Source organism: Arctopsyche grandis, chromosome 13 (assembly GCF_051622035.1).
Source record: "Arctopsyche grandis isolate Sample6627 chromosome 13, ASM5162203v2, whole genome shotgun sequence".
Taxonomy (NCBI): domain Eukaryota; kingdom Metazoa; phylum Arthropoda; class Insecta; order Trichoptera; family Hydropsychidae; genus Arctopsyche; species Arctopsyche grandis.
In genome coordinates, this window is record NC_135367.1 from 11,367,742 (window position 1) to 11,388,971 (window position 21,230).

General features: G+C 35.3%; 5 protein-coding genes and 1 long non-coding RNA gene across 8 annotated transcripts in view; 3 read left to right on the plus strand and 3 right to left on the minus strand.

Moving 5' to 3' along the window:
- LOC143921171 (uncharacterized) overlaps positions 1–21,230 on the plus strand; it is an 895,047-nt gene that overhangs the window by 139,411 nt on the left and 734,406 nt on the right. The gene's annotated exons all lie outside the window — the stretch shown is intronic.
- LOC143921164 (uncharacterized) overlaps positions 1–21,230 on the minus strand; it is a 754,379-nt gene that overhangs the window by 138,293 nt on the left and 594,856 nt on the right. The window lies entirely within an intron of this gene.
- Positions 1,761–5,699, minus strand: Ns3 (nucleostemin 3). 3 transcript variants are annotated; one of them, XM_077444297.1, is made up of 12 exons: positions 5,379–5,699; positions 5,046–5,296; positions 4,884–4,977; positions 4,686–4,813; positions 4,494–4,617; positions 4,243–4,414; positions 3,884–4,137; positions 3,648–3,803; positions 3,420–3,570; positions 3,129–3,346; positions 2,952–3,058; positions 1,761–2,870 (listed from the first exon to the last, which is right to left on the minus strand). In XM_077444297.1, exons 1-12 carry the CDS (start codon positions 5,472–5,474, stop codon positions 2,744–2,746), a joined length of 1,878 nt encoding a protein of 625 aa, XP_077300423.1. In that variant the 5' UTR covers positions 5,475–5,699; the 3' UTR covers positions 1,761–2,743. The 3 variants fall into 3 exon arrangements, with proteins under 3 accessions (XP_077300423.1, XP_077300424.1, XP_077300422.1); XM_077444298.1 differs by having other exon boundaries at positions 3,884–4,134; positions 5,379–5,697; XM_077444296.1 differs by having other exon boundaries at positions 3,884–4,414.
- LOC143921159 (enoyl-CoA delta isomerase 2-like) lies at positions 7,466–9,087 on the plus strand. The gene is made up of 4 exons (XM_077444325.1): positions 7,466–7,530; positions 7,608–8,023; positions 8,087–8,176; positions 8,245–9,087. Exons 2-4 carry the CDS (start codon positions 7,646–7,648, stop codon positions 8,545–8,547), a joined length of 771 nt encoding a protein of 256 aa, XP_077300451.1. The 5' UTR covers positions 7,466–7,530; positions 7,608–7,645; the 3' UTR covers positions 8,548–9,087.
- HIPP1 (HP1 and insulator partner protein 1) lies at positions 11,130–15,820 on the plus strand. Its single transcript, XM_077443645.1, has 5 exons — positions 11,130–13,015; positions 13,090–13,262; positions 14,881–15,094; positions 15,372–15,515; positions 15,589–15,820. The coding sequence occupies exons 1-5, from the start codon at positions 11,216–11,218 to the stop codon at positions 15,727–15,729; spliced, it is 2,472 nt and encodes an 823-aa protein (XP_077299771.1). The 5' UTR covers positions 11,130–11,215; the 3' UTR covers positions 15,730–15,820.
- Positions 16,337–20,965, minus strand: Strump (WASH complex subunit strump). Its single transcript, XM_077443941.1, has 11 exons — positions 20,754–20,965; positions 20,580–20,682; positions 20,312–20,503; positions 20,021–20,235; positions 18,532–19,949; positions 17,891–18,147; positions 17,677–17,819; positions 17,189–17,608; positions 16,913–17,124; positions 16,684–16,840; positions 16,337–16,616 (listed from the first exon to the last, which is right to left on the minus strand). Exons 1-11 carry the CDS (start codon positions 20,876–20,878, stop codon positions 16,457–16,459), a joined length of 3,402 nt encoding a protein of 1,133 aa, XP_077300067.1. The 5' UTR covers positions 20,879–20,965; the 3' UTR covers positions 16,337–16,456.

Here is a 21,230-nt window from a genome sequence, read left to right on the forward strand (position 1 = left end):
GCTATATTTGAGTCGCCAGCGAACAGAAAGAGGCTACTCCCCAACGGAGGAATATATCATCATCATCGTCATAAACACAATCATATATCAAAATATACAGCGTTGTATGTAAACAGTATTCAATTTCAAAAAGCAACAGATGAAGGCATCCTTAACCCTTTGACTGCTACAACAACGATAAATCGTTGTTTTGAAATCGGCGAAGATTGCTACGACGATCGTTGTTGACGTCATTAATTGTCGTATTTCAATACTTTCTTTGAGCCACCAGCGCATCAGTGGCACGAAACATTTTTTTTATATACGTATTTATATTTATTTTTCAATCAAGCTTTATAAATATTTATCAATTTTTTAAATAAAAGCTCTTCAATTTCGGGTTCATCATCAAAGTAAATTTCGGGTTCGTTGTCAATGTCATATAAGGAGTTATTACTTGGGAATTGATTATTGTCGATAAATTCATTTTCAGAATCAGTAGAGCTGCTGATTTGTCGAGTTCCTCGGCGAGGAGCTATTATTTCGCTTTCATCACTTTCACTGTCCGATATCATTTTGCAGAGTTAAAATAAATGGCAATAAACAATAGAAATCCGCTTTCAATTATATAGGTCACGAGACGTCACGAATTCATGCAATCAATCAAATGCAACTGAAATGCATACAAAATGTTTATGATACATGTTGAAAAATTATTTGATTATTAGAAACTTCGCATCCTTGTGTGTCTCGCTCACACGTACACAATTAAAACCAAGAAAGAAAGAGAGAAAGACCGCTACCTGTTTCGAATATATCGCATGTTGTAAGGATACATCGATATCTAAAAATAGATTATTGAAAAGAATAAAGCGTCGGAAAAAAATCGTCAAAACTTATTTAGTGTATATATGTAGGTATCTCTTTCGCACGCACGCATGTAAAAGCAAGACAGAAAGAGAGAGCACGAGTCCACGACTGCTTCTTAAAAATGTATATAAAGTATTATAAAAATTACGAGTGTTCGGCGAAGTAAGTATGTAAAAAAAAATATTATATTTATTTTTTTTCAAAATAATTACAAATGTTAGCATTTTTCGCTTGGACATTGAAAAACCTCGTAGCAGCCAAAGGGTTAATATCATATATGGTATGAAATTTATTTCATAAGAAAATAATTTGTATATGTGACTGTAGCGTAATAGTTTATTGAACTTTCGAATAACTTACTTCTATTATACCAGACATAAAATTGTAAACGCACATTTAAAATATGTCTATTATTTCTCATTGTTAAGCTCATATATTGCGTGTACGTTAATACATATACATATTTATATATATTAAACTAGAGGTTTTACCCAGCTTCGCTCGGTATTTGTAATATAAACCGCTTAAACATGGTTAGTCTAATAGTTAACATTTTATTAAATCGATTTGAATAGTTTGATTTCATTTAGTTTGAATATTCAGTCACGGATTCTACCACCCAATCCTTACATACTTACATACAAAGTCTCTTTCGGAATTTTATATTAGATATGTACATATGTACATGTGCTCTCTATAAACATTTTTTTTGTTTTTTAATATACATAATTATGATGATTTCATTGCTTGATCTTCAGGTTTGTGTTGTTTATCATTTCGCCTTACCCAAGACAGAGTTAGTTTATTTAAATGTCTTATGTTTATATAGCCATAGCCATATTTGGTAGCAAATTTAGCTGACGCAAATTTTGCCTAACGAATCCAATACTGGGTAGTTTTTTAATATTCACAATTATTTGCTTGTTTTTATGTACATATGCATAATATAAAAGCAAATTTATAATATTTTTGCATAGGGATGAGTTCAGGATCCAAATGAAAGGTCAAAGTCTCCAGAATATATTAGATTTACCGTGTGTACCTTCGTATAAAGGACAAGTTGCACAGCACAGCTTCCCCGATCCGTTAGTGTGTCTATTGTCTAGGCCAGTGGTTCTTAACCTGGGTTCGGCGGAGCTCAAGACCAATGGAAATTCGGGTGCCAATTAAGAAGAGTTCGGTGAATGCGCATATGAAACTGGTGGGGTTCAGTACTTTCAGTACCAAAAAGGTTAAGAACCACTGGTCTAGGCACATAAAGGTGTACCCTGGCGAATCTTTTGCTTACGCACAAACTAGCCCAGCTCCGTGAGAACTCCAGCGTATCCTTTGTCCCTTTAGCCTAATCCGGGGTATGAATTGTTCACCCACGAATCCACTTGGACAATAGATACCCTCATTACAATATTTATTATTGGTAAGTAACAATGATATCTATACATACATACATATTGTCATAAATTTATCAATTTTATGAAATAAAATAAATACTAATAAAGGTTAAATCTATTGAACAAAAATCTAATATATAATTTCTAAGTTTGTAAGTATTTTTGGTTGGGAACTTCGAAAACAAAAAAAGTTTCTATGACGACGATTCGATATTTTTTTTTCGATTCAAATAAATTTAATAAAAAAAACAAATGAATATTTGATTCTATACTATTAGATTCGCCATGTTTAAGCTGTTTATATTACAAATACTGAGCGAAGCCAGGTAAATCAACTGGTATTTTACAAATATGCATTAAATTATAAGGAAAGAATTGAGAGCCCTTGTCAGTAATAGATTAAAAAAAAATTTATTCATACAAATAATGAACATCTTCAATTTAATATTAATTAATGTTAACAACAGTAGGAATATACATACATATATAAAATATTTGCTGGTCTAATGTTTATCAAGATAATGATAAACCTTTCTAAGTTTTTGTTTCTTATTTTTATTAACATGCTTATTGAACTGCTTCCAAGGCTTTCCGGTCACTTCAATTTCTCCATTTTGGGAAACTAAAGGTCTGTATGGGAAAACAATTATCATTAAAAATTCAATTCAAAAGCAATTGAAAATATATACCAGATTCAACAGAAATAAATACCTATCTGTAGGTAAGCCATGGAATTTTCCTACAACGCCTTTTTTATACGCCTCGAGACTGCAGCCGCCGAAAAACTTCTTATCCAAGTCTTCTCGGGTTTCGTCCATCTACAAAATTCAATTGAAATAAAATAACCATGTACAGAAATGTTTTGTGTTAATTTTTTATTTTACATACTTTAAGTGCTCGCGCTTCGTTTGGAGTCATCTGTCGTCGCTTTTGCATCTCTTCAGATTCAGGTACCTTCAAATGCATTGAGCTCATGAATTCCTTGGCGTCACAATCAGGCGGAGGAATGGCCAACGGAAGAAGACCTTTTGTAGCCGCTCTCAATATGACACGTGCTGCTCGAGCGCAATCTGGTTGCCCATTTCCAGTCATCATACCTCTACTGTCTAAAATAATGGATAAATTTACATTAGATAAGATCCATATAATATTGCACTACATGTACATATGTATACTCACAGGCATAAGCATTGAGAACATCTCTAGGAGGTAACGCTTCGCTGTCTTCTGGTGGTGGTGGAGGCAAAAGAATTCCGAGTCTCTTTTCTGCTTCGTACCGTCCCCCGAGATTCTCAGTGACGATACTTACAGCATCCATATATTCTTTTATCTGATATTTGAATGTTTTAAATTATATTAATGATAAAATAAACGAATTGTATACAAATAAATCGTTATTAAGTTTACCTGGTCTATAGATAAGATACCATGGACGACCATATCTGCTTTTGTACAAACGAATGAAGGCAATACAAGTCCGGGACAATCGCAAAGCATCAAATCATCATCCAACATCAATGTTTGGAAATGTTTCGTTTTTCCTGGGGTGGCACTAACCGATACCTAAAATAGACAAAGATTATTTTTATTAGTAACAATTTTGATTCTGGTTATAATTAAAGTTGTCATTTCATAGTGTATACCTTTTTAGCATTTAAAAGGCAATTGATAGTACTCGATTTACCAACATTGGGATAACCAACTAAACCAACACAAAGTTGTTGTGATGTATTGATTTCAATATTTGTAAGAAGATTGATTAATTGTTCACGGTCTAAAATTTCAGTATTATTCTTTTCTTTCCATATAGTATTTTCAAGTGGATTTGTCGAATCTTCAACAGTTTCGCTTTCAGTTTTAACATTGATTGTATTTGTCGTTTCCATTTCTTCACCTACTTTTTTGGAAATTAAATTTTCTATTTGAGAAGTGATCTCTTTAATTTTTTCCGCTGTTTTATCAACAGACTCTTCTAAAGTATTACAATCATTTAAAATATTACTTATAGCCGAAGAAACGTCACTTTTATCCTTTTTTACGGAGTTAGAATCACTATCGGATTCAGACTCTTCATCTATATCATTCAATTCAGAATTAGCCTCAGTTTCAATATCATCATTCAATGCCTGTTTTTCAGCTTCAAGCGTTGCTGAAAAAAATGCAGCCTTTATGCCCTAAAAACGATTCAATCAAAATTAGACCAATTCAATAATAAAATAACATATAATTAAACAATGATTACTTAAAAATTACCTGTTTATCAAAATACTCTGCCCACGCTGTACGCTGTTGTTCAGTAAGCAAATCAGACTTGTTAAGTAATATCAAAGAGGCTTGCACTCCCACTTCTTTTGCATAAGTCTCCAAATCTTCACACCTAAAAAAAATCTCAAAAATTATACACACGTAATTGAATTTTTTTTAGAAAATAAATATAAAAAATACCTAAAGAGCAATGGATTTCTAGCATCGACTACTTGAATGAGAATATGAGAACGTTCGAGCACTCTCCACAATTGTCGCCAAAATTCTAGATTCTTTTCATACGGCGTCAGCAAAAGTCCATCTTTTTCCTAAAAGATTTTAAATTAACAAATTTTTCATAAAATATATAAGATTCATTGCAATTATGAAAGTATTTACTTGTAGAAGGGCAAGATCTCTACGCCAATCCAAGAATGATTGCCTTTCATTGTCTTGAACTACATCAGCGGACATCTCTCTAGTCCACTTTGGTCTAAAATTAAAATTACATTAAATATGCAGCTTATACAAGTCGATCAAAATATCCGCAAAACTAGGTACCTTCTAGGCACACGTAGCAAATGTTTAGATTCCAGATGTTTTTTTCTTTCAAAAGCGCGCATATCTGAAGTGGTGATTGCATCTACCCCACTATTTATATTGACGAGTTTCAAGTTGAGCTTCTCTGCTTGAAATTCTGTATTAGCCAACTGGGCAGTGGAAAGAAACTCTTGAAAACTGGATTCTTCGGTCACGGATTGAAGATTGAGTCGACCCCAATCGTAACCATCTTGAACGACTGTGCTATGAAGCTAAATCAAAAAAAAAAAAATTAACCAAAACGAAGTGAGCAAAAATTTATTCGAGTAAGTAAAATATGTAAAATTCGCATACCATACTGCCATTGTCGACCGTTTTCCTTCTGTTTGAACCGCCGAATCGGTCCTTCACTAGAGACCGTCCTAGGCCTGTTTTATCTTTTTTCCCCATGTTTCAATCACTATTGTGAGATTCCAAACACGTGCATGTGTTAATGACAATATTTCGCAGATCGAAAATAACCAATGTTACGGACAGCAAAACGTCAATGTGTGAATTAATATGTCGCCACAAAATGCGTATGAATATGTAACCTTAAATTAGAAAATATCACCAGAATGGCAGATTTTGACAACCACAATGCCACATGAGGAGTTTTTTGGCAATTGTGATTATGAATTACAGCCATGTCAAATACAAGAAAATTCTATAAAATAAAAATTAAATCTTCAGAGCGTGTTGAATGCTTTCATAATTTAATTTGAAAACAGATGCAACCACTTATTACAGTAATACTTAATGCAAGTAGTCAAGTATATTTGTCCCGATCAGCGATCTCACTCGCGTTACTAAAATCTTGATTACGGAACATCTGGCACTCTAGTTCTCGTTAGTACGATATTTCGCTTGGAGAGCTTTCGATTGACGGAGTTTTTGGGTGCCAGATGGTGCGTGGTTGAGATTTTAGTGACTTGCGACAGATGGCTTTTTGCGAAATAATCACTGAACCGTTAGTTCCATATAGGTATGTACTAGGAGGTCCGAAAATCGGTAAATCATTACTTTTTTCGGTAAATCAACAAAACATACTCGCTACGTTGTATGCTTTGTATGGTTCACATTCGACTCCTTTGTTTTTTTCCGCTGGCAGCACTGGTCTGACCCAATGCTACCACTACATAAACTGCGTCATTCTGTAAAAAAATTTGATCACAACTATTGGACGATAGTCTGAATACATTAATTATGTTTTCTTTGCTGTTATTTTCTTAGCGATAAATATTTTTTTAATCCGTTATAACATATGAATTTATAAATAATTCATTTCCATTCATACCTTTTTTGGGCAATATTTACATATATGCGTACTTCACGTACATAATAAATAATGTTTTTTAGGGTTTGATTAAATATATTTTGTGCAAAAATAAAGTTTATTCTTGATTATTTTTTATTTAGAAAAAGTCCAGTAATTTACCAGTAAACCAGAAATTGGTAAAAAAAACTGAATTATTGATAAATGGGAAATTAGGTAGATTTGGATTCCATAGTATGCACGGTTCGGTGATTACTAGTCAAATGTGAACCGGTCACAGGACAACTGGTCGCTCTAGATCGGTCACTCGTGATCATCCGTCACGCTAAAACTGGTCACGAAAAGACTGGTCACACCCAAAAATTCAAGCAATTTTTAATTTTTGGGTGTGACCAGTTTTTTCGTGACCAATTTTCGGGTGTGACCAGTTTTAGTGTGACGGGTGATCACGAGTGATCGATCTAGAGCGACCGGTTGTCCTGTGACTGGTTCACATATGACTAGTAGTCCGTTTACCAGTATGCACATATGTACGTATTTATAAATAAAATTATTAAATATGGAGCGAAAAATTTAAATTAATCAATTATCCCATTGGTTACCAACGCCACGTCGACAAATCTGCGCCGACAATGTCACAAGAAAAAAAACAACATAATTAAATGAAATAAGTTATTTTTGGTTTTATTCCGTTTTCCAGGACTGCTCGTCAATAGAAATTTTTAAGTGCATTTGAAATTTTAAAAAAGCTTTTAAAATTCGAAAATCAAGTTTTTAAATTTGATGACCCAGATTGAAGTACTAAAATTAATATGCAAAACATTGTTTAATGTATAATGATCTTAAATTGCATCGGATACATTGGAAACATTGTATTTAATTTTTACTCGTGTACACTGTTCACAGTTCATTAGTACGAAGCAGGTATAATTATTTCCGCCCGCGTCGAGTATTCTTTTTTACCATTGTTTTAATGTCGAGAGTAATGGTCAATCGGTTAACACATTCCATTAAGTATGTTTAAATTATTAAGATACTTTAAGTCTATTTAATTCATGATTTTTTCATTATATATTGGATATACAAAATAATAATGAGAAATAAATGTCCTCATTCACATTGTTTTGCGCGGCTTCGTTGGGGTGCCCTACCTACATTTTTTTTTTCGTTAAAATCGCCGTTTTAAACCAAGTAAATGCATAATGTAATCTTTTTTTCACACGTCCAAAATTCAATTGTAAAAATTAGTTACTTGATTCTAAAACCAGCGTATTTTGACATCTGTCAGTGTCAGTGCAAGATCAACATGGATCCAGAAATTCTAGTGTCCGTGAAGAATAAGGTTCAAGTGGTAACTCTAAATAGACCCAACAAGAGAAATGCCATTACTGGTTCAATGTATAAAGCGTTGACAAATATCTTGAGAGACGCTGCCGTTGACGATGAAATAATGGTAACAGTATTGACCGGCAAGGGCGATTATTATAGCAGTGGTAATGATCTATATAATATGGGAAGTGCCAACAGCGAAGATCCGATTAGAGAAGCGAAAGCGTCCCTATTCGCATTTGTAGATGCCTTCATAAACTTCCCAAAGATACTGATCGCCATTATGAATGGACCAGCTATTGGAATCGCAGCCACAACACTGGCCCTGTGTGATATTGTCTACGCCTCGGAAAAGGTTTACTCTCAAATCCCATATTGACCTATAAACAAACTATATATTTACTAATTTATCTTACAGGCCTTTCTACAAACTCCATTCATTAGGCTCGGTTTAAGTCCAGAAGGTTGTTCGACGTACACATTCCCAAGAGTTTTCGGCACCAGCAAAGTAAAACAGTGTATATGTAATTTTGTAAAGTGAGGCTTTGCAATATTTTATAAAAAAATTGTTTTTAGGCTACCGAAATGCTATTGTTGGGCCACAAAATGACGTCGTTGGAAGCTTTAAAACATGGCTTTGTATCTGAAATATACTCTTCGAACGAAATGCTGGAAAAAATTTGGAATAAGATTTACGGGTTGACTTCATTACCGAAAGATTCGCTGCTTCACTCCAAAAGATTGTTGAAAATGTTTGACAAGGATAGTCTCGTTTTGGCAAATGTAAAAGAATGTGACGAATTAGAATTCCGATGGCAATCAGAAGAATTCCAAAATGCTGTGTTGAATTTTATCAGCAGTAAAACTAGTAAATTGTAAATAAATGTTTCATAAATTTTAATTGGTATAGGTGAAGGTTTACCATATCTCAGTGATTTTTCCAGTGAATATGTTCAATATTTTTATTTACACTTTTATACATCTATATACACAAATAAAAAATATGTTATTGTTATTATTTAATTTATATTGACAACGTAGAACTGTAGAATATGTTTGATCTTTCTTTGTCTTTCAGTTGCTTTTTTTTATTCTCCCACTTCATTTGGGTAACTGACTAAATTTAACATTTATTCATTTAATTGACAGGCTGAAAACCAGACTGGTACAATTGACATTTTTAAAAAAAATCTGGTTTAAGTGCTAAAATAATAGCATATATGAAATGCGGTTCGGTGATTACTCGTCACAAAGTCACTAAAATCTCTATAACGGAACATCTGGCAGCCGAGAAGTCCATCATACTAACGATAACTATCATAGTAACGAGAACTTGAGTGCCAAATATTGTGTATTCGCGATTTTCATGGCAAAAATTGTCTTTGTGACCACCCCAATGTGACGAATAGTCCAATTACCATGAAATGCTATTATTTTAGCACTTTAACCAGCTTTTTTTAAAAATGTCACTTGTACCAGTCTGGTTTTCAGCCCGTCAATTGGATCTCGTATTCTTCTACATATATCTTAGATACATATGTAGATACTCAAGGCACAAGATTATCTTCTTTCCTTGTCTCCAACTACCTTTCATGGTTTCACCTTTTCACTTTATGTAAGTTTTAATAATATTAATACTGTTACCATTATTTCAACGTCAACAGCAGCGTCTCTCAAGATATTTGTCAACGCTTTATACACTGAACTAGTAATGGCATTTCTCTTGTTGGGTCTATTTAGAGTTACCACTTGAACCTTATTCTTCACGGATACTAGAATTTCTGGATCCATGTCGATCTTCCACTGACACCGACAAATATCAAAATACGTTGGTTTTAGAATAAAGTAACCATTATTTACAATTGAACTTTGGACGTGTGAAAAAAAAGATTACATTATGCATTTACTTGGTTTAAAACGGCGATTTTAACGAAAAAAAAAATGTATCTGAAATTATCGAAATAATTTAAACATACTTAATGGGACGTGTTGACCGATTGACCATTACTCTCGACATTAAAACAATGGTAAAAAAAAACTCGACGCTGGCGGAAATAATTATACCTGTTCCGTACTAGTGAACTATGAACAGTGTACACGAATAAAAATTAAATTCAGTGTTTCCAATGTATCCGATGCAATTTTAGATCATTGTACATTAAACAATGTTTTGCATATTAATTTTAGTACTTCAGTCTGGGTCAACAAATTAAAAAATTAAAATTAGACACTTGATTGCATGTTCAATACTTGGCGTCATTCACTGGCTACGTCCACACTACCGATAGCTACACCCGATATTTACGAAATATGCCATAACCAGTTACTAAATAGCAACCACAGGTTGCAGTATGGGAACTGGAAATTATTTGCGTAATTCGTATAAATTGTATTTCGGGTAAAGTTACTTAACAACAAGAAGAAAGGGTTTAACCATTCAGAGAGAGAAAAAATAAAAGTAGTATGACGTGTTTCAAACAAGTTTGCTCGTGCAAAAAGTAAAAAAAAAAAATCCAGCATACTGCAACTTTCTGTCCATGCATTGTATGTGCATACTGTGGAGTCCAAATCTACCCAATTTCCCATTTATCAGTAATTCAGTTTTTTTTTACCAATTTTTTACCTCCTACTCCTCTGCCTGGACGTATCGCGTCTGTCTCCCTCTCGCGTACAGTGTGCGTAGTGAGCGGGAAATGGAAGGAGATTATATACCAATGAAACAGGTCGTAAATCTGATTATAATGATTATATTTACACGTTGAATATACATAGAGCAAACAGGGGAAAGAGGGTTGGAGTAAACAAAGAACCACGCGTGCTTGAGGTTATGTACTACCACGCGTGGCTGAGTTGTCTGCCTTCGGGACGAAGACAGACCAGGCTTCCTCAATGCACACCGGACGGATACTGGAGCTGGTCTCCAAGTATCGTCAAACATCACCAGTTTCGAGCTGGTGATTCGGTGGCGAGGACGCGAGTCGCGAAAACACGCTGTTTACGCGGCGACAGTTGGCGCGCAAGTGTCAGGCTGACCAGGGCGGAAAGCACCAAAAAACATCGGCCAGATCGTGGGTCATAAGGCCACGAAAGCCGACCATCAGACAATTGGTCTGAACAAGGAGAATGATTGTTGTAGGCTCGTTGTACAACTCGTGCTCGGCTCTCTAGCGTAGACCCACCTGTTGAAGTAGAATGCATAGAATCGCTCTCAGCCTCCAAAAATGTTGCTACAAAAACTCTGCGCGGCAGAGTTTGTTCATTGTTTGCTAAACTTCGTCTCTCTCTCTCTCTTGTCTCTCTTCTGACTTTCCGTCTCTCTCTTCGATGGCTCGCTTTTAGACGATACTTTTGTTAACAATGACCATTCTATGCATTCTACTTCTATGGTGATTATACATAATTTGATAAAATATAAAAATATATTTGAGTATTGACATAGGTGTGGGCATGGCCGCGAAAACAGCAGTCGCTTGTCGGTTGAAGCCGATGCTTATTTTGTAGATACCGCGAGTCTCGATTTGTCAAAGTGAGTGCGGCGGGGCGCAGAATGGAGGCCCCCACGCTCCTGTCGCCCCTTCCCCCGCCTCCGCCCCCGAATGCGCCCCCGGAAGTCCCTCTGCCCCCGCCTCGGACTGCGACTCCGACCCCGACTCCGACTCCGACTCCGACTCCACTTCCCTATCAAACTCCTGTCACCACCGACGAACTCATCACCGTCTACGATCAGCTGAACGAGTCCACTTTGGACAAAGTGCTCGCCAATCTGCAAGGAAGTGAAGCTGATCCCGATCCCGAACCCAAACTGGAGACGGACGCGCAGACCGACGCGAGACCGCCTTCCACTGAATCCAAAACCAAATCCACCGAAGACCTTCTGGCCATACTAGAGGGCGACAGTGAAGATGAACCTGCCAACTCCAAACCGGTGTTGGCAAATTGTGAATCCAACACGCCTCACATTCTCATTGTGAAAAGGAAACTGAGTGCGGCACCTTTAGACCGAGCCACCGAGAAAGCCCTCGCTTTGAAGCAACTTAAAGAAATGCCCAAGGGAAAACGAAAAACGACAAAAAGCTCTACCGAAATCGTAGACGTGAAAGACGTCAATATACCGACAAAACAATCCACAGCGTCACCGAAACCCAATAGCATTTCGAATGAACCGAACGGAAAAGTATCAGATTCTGCAAAGCCGGATACGAATAGTAAAAAAAGTGGCGACATTTCTTTCATTCATCAAGACTGGTCTGATGAGGAAGCGCCTGAAAAAACGGCCGACGAAAATAGTAAGCCCATCGTGTCTGTTGTACAAAATGGGAATTCACATTGCGCTGACAATCTCCCAAAAGCTATTGAGACGAGTAAAAGAGCATCTCGGGTGATAAAAAAGAAAATAATTTGGGATCCCGACAATCCCACTACGTTTAAATTAAACAGAAAAATATTGCCGAATCAAAAGATGAATAACAATCTCGAGTCCAATCGAAAGGTTGTTCAAATAAAAATAACGAAACATTTCGCCAGTGAAGAAAAGTCCCCAAACCGTGAACAATCAGACGGTGCTGATAAGCAAAACAGCTCTATATTGAACTCGACTAGGAAAAAGAAAATGTCCGAAGTTGATAAACTGTTGATGGACGAAGGCGCGGTGAATATGATTTATCAATTGGAGAGGAGCAACAACAACGTGGACGTGCCAGAGATAGTTCTTAAGCCCAATAGCAAATCTATGATTTCAAAGTCTAAAGAAAAGAAGAATCTATTGAACAAAACTAGGATTATTAAAAACGCCGTGTTCAGTGTGACTAAATCTGATGGCAATAAACGGATCAAGCTGATTCGCACCAGACGGGAGCAAGTGAAGAAGACGTTCAAAAAACCGGACAAGGCGGTGAGCGTCCGCAATAGCGTACAGTCGCCGACGCACGGAGACGACTCGACAGCTGACGAATCTCGGATCATAAGAAGGCACTCGTCATCTTCGTTCTCGAGTGGTTGTCTCTCGCCGAGACCTCAATCTCCCGTGGAATTTTCCGTTAAAATCAACGACAACGAGAACGATTTCGAACAAGCGCCGTCGACGAACAACGACGACTCGGGAATCCAAGATTCCTCCACGGCACAAAACGCCAAGTCGTGGTCTGCCAACAGACTGAAGAGGAAATACTCCAATGGAAACGTACCGACTATCAACAATAAAGATAAATTTAAAAACGTACAAAAAAAGAAGTGGCTTACCGAATATAAAATAGACTCGTTGACTGAAATTTCTATGACTATCGCCGAAAGCGTAGCCAGTATTGTTATAAAACCCTCGAGCAATTCGTGTGGTTTATTCGACTTGAAGGTAGGTTTCATATTCAAGTCGTTAATTACGCTATTAATGTTGGAATTACCGTGCTGATCTCTTGCTTGTTTCAGGTTTTGCGAGAATTAACTGCCGCTGTTTATTCGGCGATTGAAGCGAGCGTTAAAGTCATATCATTGACGTCTCAGGATGGGATTTTGTGCGGTGGGTTAGATTTGAGAAGTTTGTTGCACAAACGTCCAGTGCAACAACGGACAAGCACGAATTGTTTTTTGGAAACTTTTAGGTGTGTTTGTATATCATATATGTATCTTGTTTGGCTAAAATTCAATATTGTAGAGTAGAACCTCGATTATACGGACTAATTGTGGATGAAGGTAGTCCGGATAATCGAAAAAATCATAATTGACAGGGAAAGACGTTTACATTCAGTATGAATAATTTTTATTTTTACATATATACATATATAATAACATGAAGATCAATATTAAATTATTCCTTATCAAGAAATTCAATTATGGATTTTTGCCTAAAGTTGACTTCTTTTTGAACTTCTCATACAATTATGAACCAGATATTGGCTGTCCAGATGATCGTCTTTGAATGAACCACATAACAAGATCTATAAAAATTTCGCAAACTTAACAGTGACCAAACCGCGCAAAATGGAAAAGTTTCAAACCGATCGGAAGAATGTAAGAACTTTGTCTGAAACGTAGAATAGCCTTGTAAAAATACACTCTTCGACTTCTTAATTTCCTGATTTTTTCATAACCTTATGCTCTGAGCTTCCATCTTCTGACATTAAAGAATCAGTTAACTTTTTTTTTTTGTATCTGAGATCGTTGACGTTCCAAAAAACGTCCTAATACACCGGCTTTTTAAAGCATTGATCATATCTAATTTGACTTTTAATGATAATACAACACGTTATCTTTTCCATATTGGTAATATTAACAAATTGTATGTGGGGAGCTGAGACTATTCGCTTGCGATCTACTGTGGGCAATTACATATTACACCACAATTATTTGTACATATTGTTGCGTAGGGGTGGGTGGAGGATCCAAGTAAAAGGCCAACAGTCGTCTCACAGTATTTATTGATGATTAAGGAGATACACGCACTGGCAGTGCTCAGTCCAGAATGACATGATATCGCCTACGTACCGCCTTATAAAGGGTAGATCTCTCAGGGCGCCTAATCTGTTTACCTGTTGTATAGTCACGTATTCGGATATGTATTTCCACGACATTGGGTCTCCCCGTACCGATTCTGAGAAATAACTAATAACGGTCATTGTTTAGCCTAAATGCACTATAATATCCGATAACAGATATCCGTTGGTCTAAGTGCAATTCGCTCAATCCGCGGCGTACGTAACAATATAATGTCATAACTTTCAAAGTATTTAACATATTGTGATATTTTTTTCAATATCAAACTCACCACATCCCGGAACAGCCGAACATCAAGATCCAATTAACTTAAAAAAAAGAGTATATATACATACTTTACCCGCCGATAACCATCAGACTACGTAATCGGTAAAAATACCTTTCCCGCAAGTAACTATCAGTCGGCGTAAAGAGTATTGATACCCGTTCCGCATTGAATGTGTTAAGAATAAATATTTGAGTCGCGATCAAATTTTCAAGAAACAAATGTCCTTTCGAGTATTAAATTTTGAAGACAACTGACTCACTCCTCCGTCTTATTTTCGAAATTTTATGTTATGCTTTTCAAAGGAGCAAAATCGTAAAGTTTGTGTTTGTTTTTAACAATCTGGATAATCGAGGTTCTACTATACTTGCGATGGGTAAAAATTTTTGGGTTCCAGGCGAAGAGTATTAAAAGGCGAAAATTTGATCATTGTTATTAATCGATGGTTGTTTTGTTTTTAGGGAATTAGTCATCCGGTTATCGAAATTCAAAGGAGCCGTTGTTGCCGGCGTTGACGGAGCTTGCAATAGTTTTGGAATAGTATTATTATCGTTATCTGACTTTGTATTAGTATCGAGTCGAGCTACATTCTGCATTTCTCCGGCTTTCCGTTGCTCTCTACCAACTGAAGGACTATCAGTATTTAATCAATCGTGTTCCCTGCCGATCAAATTGGTAAGTTTTTTTTTTACTTGGAAATGTAATAATATGAATTAATTACAGTGAGCAACAAAAAAGTAACTAACCAATATTTTCTAAGTTTGACCCGTTGAGTTCGAATATGATAATGATTATTGCAGTCCAACCGATGATATCATACTAGTTTTTTTTTACTCAAAATATCGATGGATAAATTCACTATATATACTCTATGGTTTAAAGCTTTTTTCAAGGAATTAACTATTTTTTTCTCGTATGTAGCCACATGTTCGATGAATGTATTTTGTTTCAGAGAAATGAATTTCTTTTACTCGGACGTATACTGACGGCATCAGAAGCATTGAATTACAATGTCGTGACTCGAGTTTGTGAGTCTGACGGTTTTTCCTCACATTTTAGTTCCTTCATAAAAGAAATATCCGATTCTTCAATGCAGGTAAAGCTATATTATCAGTTTTGTGCATTTATACTGCTGTTGTATGTTATTAATTTATCTCTTTTTTGATTAGGTGTTTAGTATTCACAAAAGCGCTTCATTTAATGAAGAAAAGCTGAATGTTGCATTAGAAAAAGAATGTAGTTTGTTGGCCGATTTCTGGTGCTCGCCGTCGGGACAGGATATTATTCAAGCCACCCATCTAAATTTATAATAACATTTTCGTTTAGTTCCTTTCGCAATATTAAGTATATGTAACTGTTTTCATCTTTTGAGACCTCTTTAATATATTTTTTTTACTTTTCAAAAATACAATTTTTTTTTAATTTACCATGAAGGGACCAAAATTATCGCATAATTTAATGCAACTGGGGTTCGAACGTCATATTGTTTTATATAAGTTCAATTAATTGATGTGTGTATATAATGTAATAGATTTTAAAATATTTAATAGTTCATGATTTTACATTTAGCATCATTACGTTTAAATGGTTATTACTTTTTTGTGTGAATTATTGACTTGTATGTTTTGCATGGTTTCTTTTGATGAATACGTAAATGTAATACATAGTAAATATGCATAGTAAAAATTTATATATATATATATATATATATATATATATATATATATATATATATATATATATATATATATATATATATATTACAAATCAGATTATCCGAACACCAATGAGTGAGAGTACACAATTGTTATTAAGTAATTACAAATTTTTATATATTATAATATAAATCAAATGTTAAAAAATAAGGTATAATATTTAAAATGAAATGTGTTCTAAGATTAAAAGTTGAAAATTTTAAATGAAAATCGATTTTAGTTCGTAATTCACAAATAAAATTTATTTTGCAAATATAATATTTGGATATTTTTTTAACCTCACATAAAATATATAAAAGAGTATAAATTTATCATAATTTTGTTACATTAAAGTTTTACTACACATAAATTGTTGTTGAGTGAGTATATTCAACGGTATTATAGTCTCAATGAAGGTTTGTGGTATTTTAGTAATTCGGCAAAGATTTTCCAAAAATTTTAGCGCAACTTGTGCTTCTACTGGTAGCTCGGCAGTTTTAGAACTAAAATATTAAATACGTCATATATTGTTTTGAAACTTGAAAACTGAAAATCGGACACTATACATACCTCAGACCGACTTCAATATACGACATTATGTATTGACATAACAACAATGTGAATTGAATGAGTGTGTATTCGTGATATTGGTGCAGGAGTGTGATAACTCCAATCAGAAACGGAGCTCCATCAATGTGACTTGTTGAACGACGAGCCATCAAACTTCCTAAATATCAAAATCAAACATTCAACCTCAATATGCATGGACGATGGAATCAACTGCATGATAGATTCATACCAGTATTTTGAAAATATTCCAATTTCGGCAACTCGGCTATGACAAATAGAAACATCATCTGTGCTATGTTGTTGTTGTTGACAGTTTTCATATAGACTGTGTTGTAAGGATCACTGATGCCGGCGAATTGCATCATCTTATTAATTTCCGGCAGCAAGTCTAGATAGAATCGAGACGGCATTGTAGACTTTTTCATATCGTTCAATATAGCCCTGCAAAAACACATTAAAATCTGCATCTGAAATATTTCATTCGTACATATACAATAGAACATACTCGTTTGCAGCTCGCAAAGAAGCCTCAATGTGAATCGAATCGAATCTACACGTGGTGTTGAGCTGATAGTTGACGTGCTTGATGAGCAATTGGACGGAGCCGATTTCCAAGATTCGCTCCAGCATTTGTGGCCAATTCTTCGACACTTTGGAAGACATTTGCGAATAGAATTTCGCTGGGTTAGGCACCGTTTTTTGCAGAGGCGGTAGCGAGAACTGCGACGACGATGATGCTCCGTGTAAAAGTTTCGAAAGATGGAGAAGATTGTTCGAAACGACACATCCGCACAAGTGTGCGAAGGCTTGCAGTCCCGTCGCGGTTATACTCCGCTGGATCATGGCGAACGACGATATCCTCAACGTTTCTTGGTGATTTTTATAATCGTACCAAGCATTATTGTGCTCTATATAAACAGTGCTCCTGCAAAAATCCACATTGAGTATCAAACAAAGATTTATTATTCATTTTCATTATGAAATGTTATTTACTTTGGATCGGCTAATGCATAAATATCTTGTAATAGACTTGTAAACATGCTACGAGAATTTACATTGTTGATGACTGAAGTGCTTTTGATCCGTAAAATATTCGCACATTCTTCTTCTTTGCTCTTGTTTATTATTTTCGATACCTGAATAGAATATAAAATACATATTCAATACCGATAAAGTAATAAATAGAATGTGCAAAATATGTACATACTTCCTCTTGCCAAATTTTTAGCCCATGGATGTTTATATAGTCTTGAATGTATTCAAATGATCTTCGGTAGCCGTCCATATATAGTCCGAGCTGAGTCAATCGATTCGCAAGAGATTCTTCTGAATTATTATTACACAAAGCGTTACTCAATCGTTTTTCTACCAGTTTAGAAACCTCACTTCTTATTCCATCTTCTAATAACTGTTTTGGATCTATGCAGATAACGCCAACTAACGTGCTCCTCATTTTTAGAATACCTAAAAGTTTTATTTAAGTATATTGTACTAGAGTTTTTACCCGGCTTCGCTCGGTATTTGTGATATAAATCGCTTAAACATAGCCAATCTAATAGTAAACATTTTCTTAAATTTATTTGATTACTTTTATGTTATTTAAATTTATTTGAATATTCATTTTTTATTAAATTGAACGTCACGGATTAACAAACACACATACATACAAAGTCTCTTTTGAAATTATATATTAGATTTATTATACTATTATTCCTAGGTAACAGTTTTTTATTGTCAAATTGTTAAAAATTATGTACATAATTTACTCAAAACATTAGTTCATGTATGTATGTAGTTAATGGATTTTAATATATCATATATTTAATAGTATAAAAACAAAGATAAAACCTCTTGTAAAAATTGAAACGGAATGCGTCAACTTTGCGACTTCCATCCTTTGATCGAGCTGTGCAAAATCTTTCAATTTGTCTTTATCTAATCTTGTCGGTAGTTCTTTTATAATAGCAGTTTGAACTTCAATAATCTTCTCCAATAGACTGAATACAGTTTCCGGAATGATCTGAAGAACTTCCTTAACATAATTGACTAGTTCGTTGCTGTAATATTGAGAAACCGACAGAAGGTCGGAACTTTCTGCTTGATTGATTCTCAACAACGGGATTTCGAGAGCCGATGCCAATTTTAAGAAGATAGCTCGCATGTGCGAGACTACGGCGGGATCTTGGCGCAGGGCCGCTCTGCCGAGATCGATGAATGGACGAGCGGCGAACCAGCCGTAGCTGAGATCTGTACAGACTTGCAGCGCAACGAAACTGTCTTCGGTGACTCCTCCGCCACGAACCATATCCTTCAAATTCTCCCGAGCTTCTGCCAACCATTGCTTAACCTGCATTATATCGTCCAGCTGGTGGAACTCTTGAACGTCCTCCAGAGCTTGTATCAATCGTATTATCTTTTTGGTGGCAACGGTCAAGTCGTCGTATTTCAACGAGTCTATCTGCTTGGACTTTGCTTTGAACCAATTGCACAAACTTTCGTTTACGGCAACTCTCGGCAGTGGTTTCGCCCCGGAGAATACTTCACTCAGTTCTATGATTCGTTGAGACGCTTCTTTTTGTTGTTCTTCCCATTTTATTTCTTTGTTATTCAAAGATTTTCTCAGTGTGTCTTTTATGGAAAGCTCCAACAGGGACGCATTGATGAGAAGGTTGAACAGGTCCATGAATTGAAATTTTGAATCGGCGATTATTTGGTCTTTCACCTGGCGGCATTTTTTGCTGCCATCATAGAAAACAGTATTTGTTGTATGTATCATTAACCAACGCAAGGTTACGTTGCATTCTCTGATGAGGCATAATATTTTATTTATATTTTCAGTTATTTTGTCTTCCTTCAGGAAATTCCCATTCAATAATTTATTTGTTTGCTGTTGAAGCTTTTTAACTTGCTCAACGTGTTTCACAGATATGTCTTTAATATTCTTACTATTAATATTATTACCCAAAGCCAATTTTGCAGCTTTGAACGGCTCCCATACTTCGATTAAATTCAAAGTTATTCCCATATACACGGATACGATCCAATTATCAGGAAAATACTTATCTACGATTTCCCTCATTTTTATCGATTCCGACGTCAACGTGTTACAGGAAAAAAATAAACACACTACTAGCATGGCCGCTTGTGTCGCTAGAGCAACAGAACGATGATCCGGCAACGGATATATGCTTAGCTGATTGTAAATATCTTCACTTATGAGCCGACCGATTACAGTTTTTATAAACATATCGTCTATTGGAATCCGTCTGAAATAATTAATATAAACTTCAATAAAACATTAGTATAAAAATATAACAATGATGTATATAAGACAGACTTGAATAATTCTTCTGGATAATTGGGAGGACGCTTAACACTAGCGACGTTGCGATATCCGGTATCTCTCAGTAGTTTACATACACTATCTAAATTTGTTTGATGATGTGAGACGGCTGCACGGTGATATGTAACCAGCAACCTCTCCCGTATGTGCCCTGGTATATACGCTTCGCAAATGAAGAGCATACATCCGTACAGATAGATACTTTCACACTGAAATGTCACAGTTCGTCTAGGATTACTTAAACATTAAAAATATGTACATAAAATGAACGAGTTGATCACTTACAAGCAGTTGCTTCCCATCATTGTCTTGCAAGGTAGTATCTAAAGATTGTTGAATATAAGCTCCTTCATTCAGTTGACTTAAGAGCGAATTCAAATCGGTGATATATTGAAAAATACTTTCAAATGCCGAATAGAATCTGGTCACAATGGAAAGATAATTTTCCTTGAACTCATCGTCCAACTCTTGTAGGGTCTGTAAATTTAGAATAAATATTATTTTGCGATTCTATTTTGTCTTTCGACTTGTCGGTTATATTATATTTACTCACAGCATTGTTACTTATTTTCTTTTCTAAGATGTCAGTGTTTTTAAAGTAACTAAAGTCAAAAATGATATCTCCATACTTGGACAAATCTTCTTTTGTCTCTAGTCTAATAACAATAAAAAAAACGGTAAGTAAACTAAACGTTCGATTTGGTGAATTTTAATTCGATAAGCTTACCGAAAAACACTAGGTATATTGTCTTTCAGTCTGAGAACTTCAGCTATTATCGCGTTTCCGTGTGATACTGAATTCAGCACATGCTGAATGCATGTAACTTCTTCAGCGCTGAAGGACGATTTCATGATGTTTAGGAAACATAGACCAAAAAGTTATCTGTCAACTGTCAAATCTATCGTTTGACATTTGATATCAGCGGAATGAGACGTAACAAGAATTTTAACGACCATTACAATGCAATACAAAACATCAAATTTGAAATTAAATTTCGCGTCGACATTTCGGCCAGTTAATGAAAAAATAATACACAAACGCCGATTGACTATTATATAATAAATTATTATCAGTAAATGATGAATAGAGTCACAAAACATATTCAGTAATAATAATTCAAAGATTATTTCAAATTTAAAATCAACGTAGTCAACAACTTTACACTGACTAACAACTGTATCGTTTTCTCAATACGAACGACAT

Excerpts from the sequence above, each read along its gene's own strand:
- Ns3 (XM_077444296.1), bottom strand. The coding sequence starts at position 5,474 with ATGGGGAAAAAAGATAAAACAGGCCTAGGACGGTCTCTAGTGAAGGAC. Across the intron at positions 4,814-4,883 it reads GAGATCTTGCCCTTCTACAA|GAAAAAGATGGACTTTTGCT; the intron begins GTAAATACTTTC and ends AAAATCTTTTAG. Across the intron at positions 4,415-4,493 it reads CAGAGTATTTTGATAAACAG|GGCATAAAGGCTGCATTTTT; the intron begins GTAATTTTTAAG and ends AATCGTTTTTAG.
- LOC143921159 (XM_077444325.1), top strand. The coding sequence starts at position 7,646 with ATGGATCCAGAAATTCTAGTGTCCGTGAAGAATAAGGTTCAAGTGGTA. Across the intron at positions 8,024-8,086 it reads TTGTCTACGCCTCGGAAAAG|GCCTTTCTACAAACTCCATT; the intron begins GTTTACTCTCAA and ends TTTATCTTACAG. Across the intron at positions 8,177-8,244 it reads GAGTTTTCGGCACCAGCAAA|GCTACCGAAATGCTATTGTT; the intron begins GTAAAACAGTGT and ends AATTGTTTTTAG.
- HIPP1 (XM_077443645.1), top strand. The coding sequence starts at position 11,216 with ATGGAGGCCCCCACGCTCCTGTCGCCCCTTCCCCCGCCTCCGCCCCCG. Across the intron at positions 13,263-14,880 it reads TGTTTTTTGGAAACTTTTAG|GGAATTAGTCATCCGGTTAT; the intron begins GTGTGTTTGTAT and ends TTTTGTTTTTAG. Across the intron at positions 15,516-15,588 it reads TATCCGATTCTTCAATGCAG|GTGTTTAGTATTCACAAAAG; the intron begins GTAAAGCTATAT and ends TTTTTTGATTAG.
- Strump (XM_077443941.1), bottom strand. The coding sequence starts at position 20,878 with ATGAAATCGTCCTTCAGCGCTGAAGAAGTTACATGCATTCAGCATGTG. Across the intron at positions 19,950-20,020 it reads TATCCAGAAGAATTATTCAA|ACGGATTCCAATAGACGATA; the intron begins GTCTGTCTTATA and ends TAATTATTTCAG. Across the intron at positions 16,841-16,912 it reads GGAATATTTTCAAAATACTG|GAAGTTTGATGGCTCGTCGT; the intron begins GTATGAATCTAT and ends TTTGATATTTAG.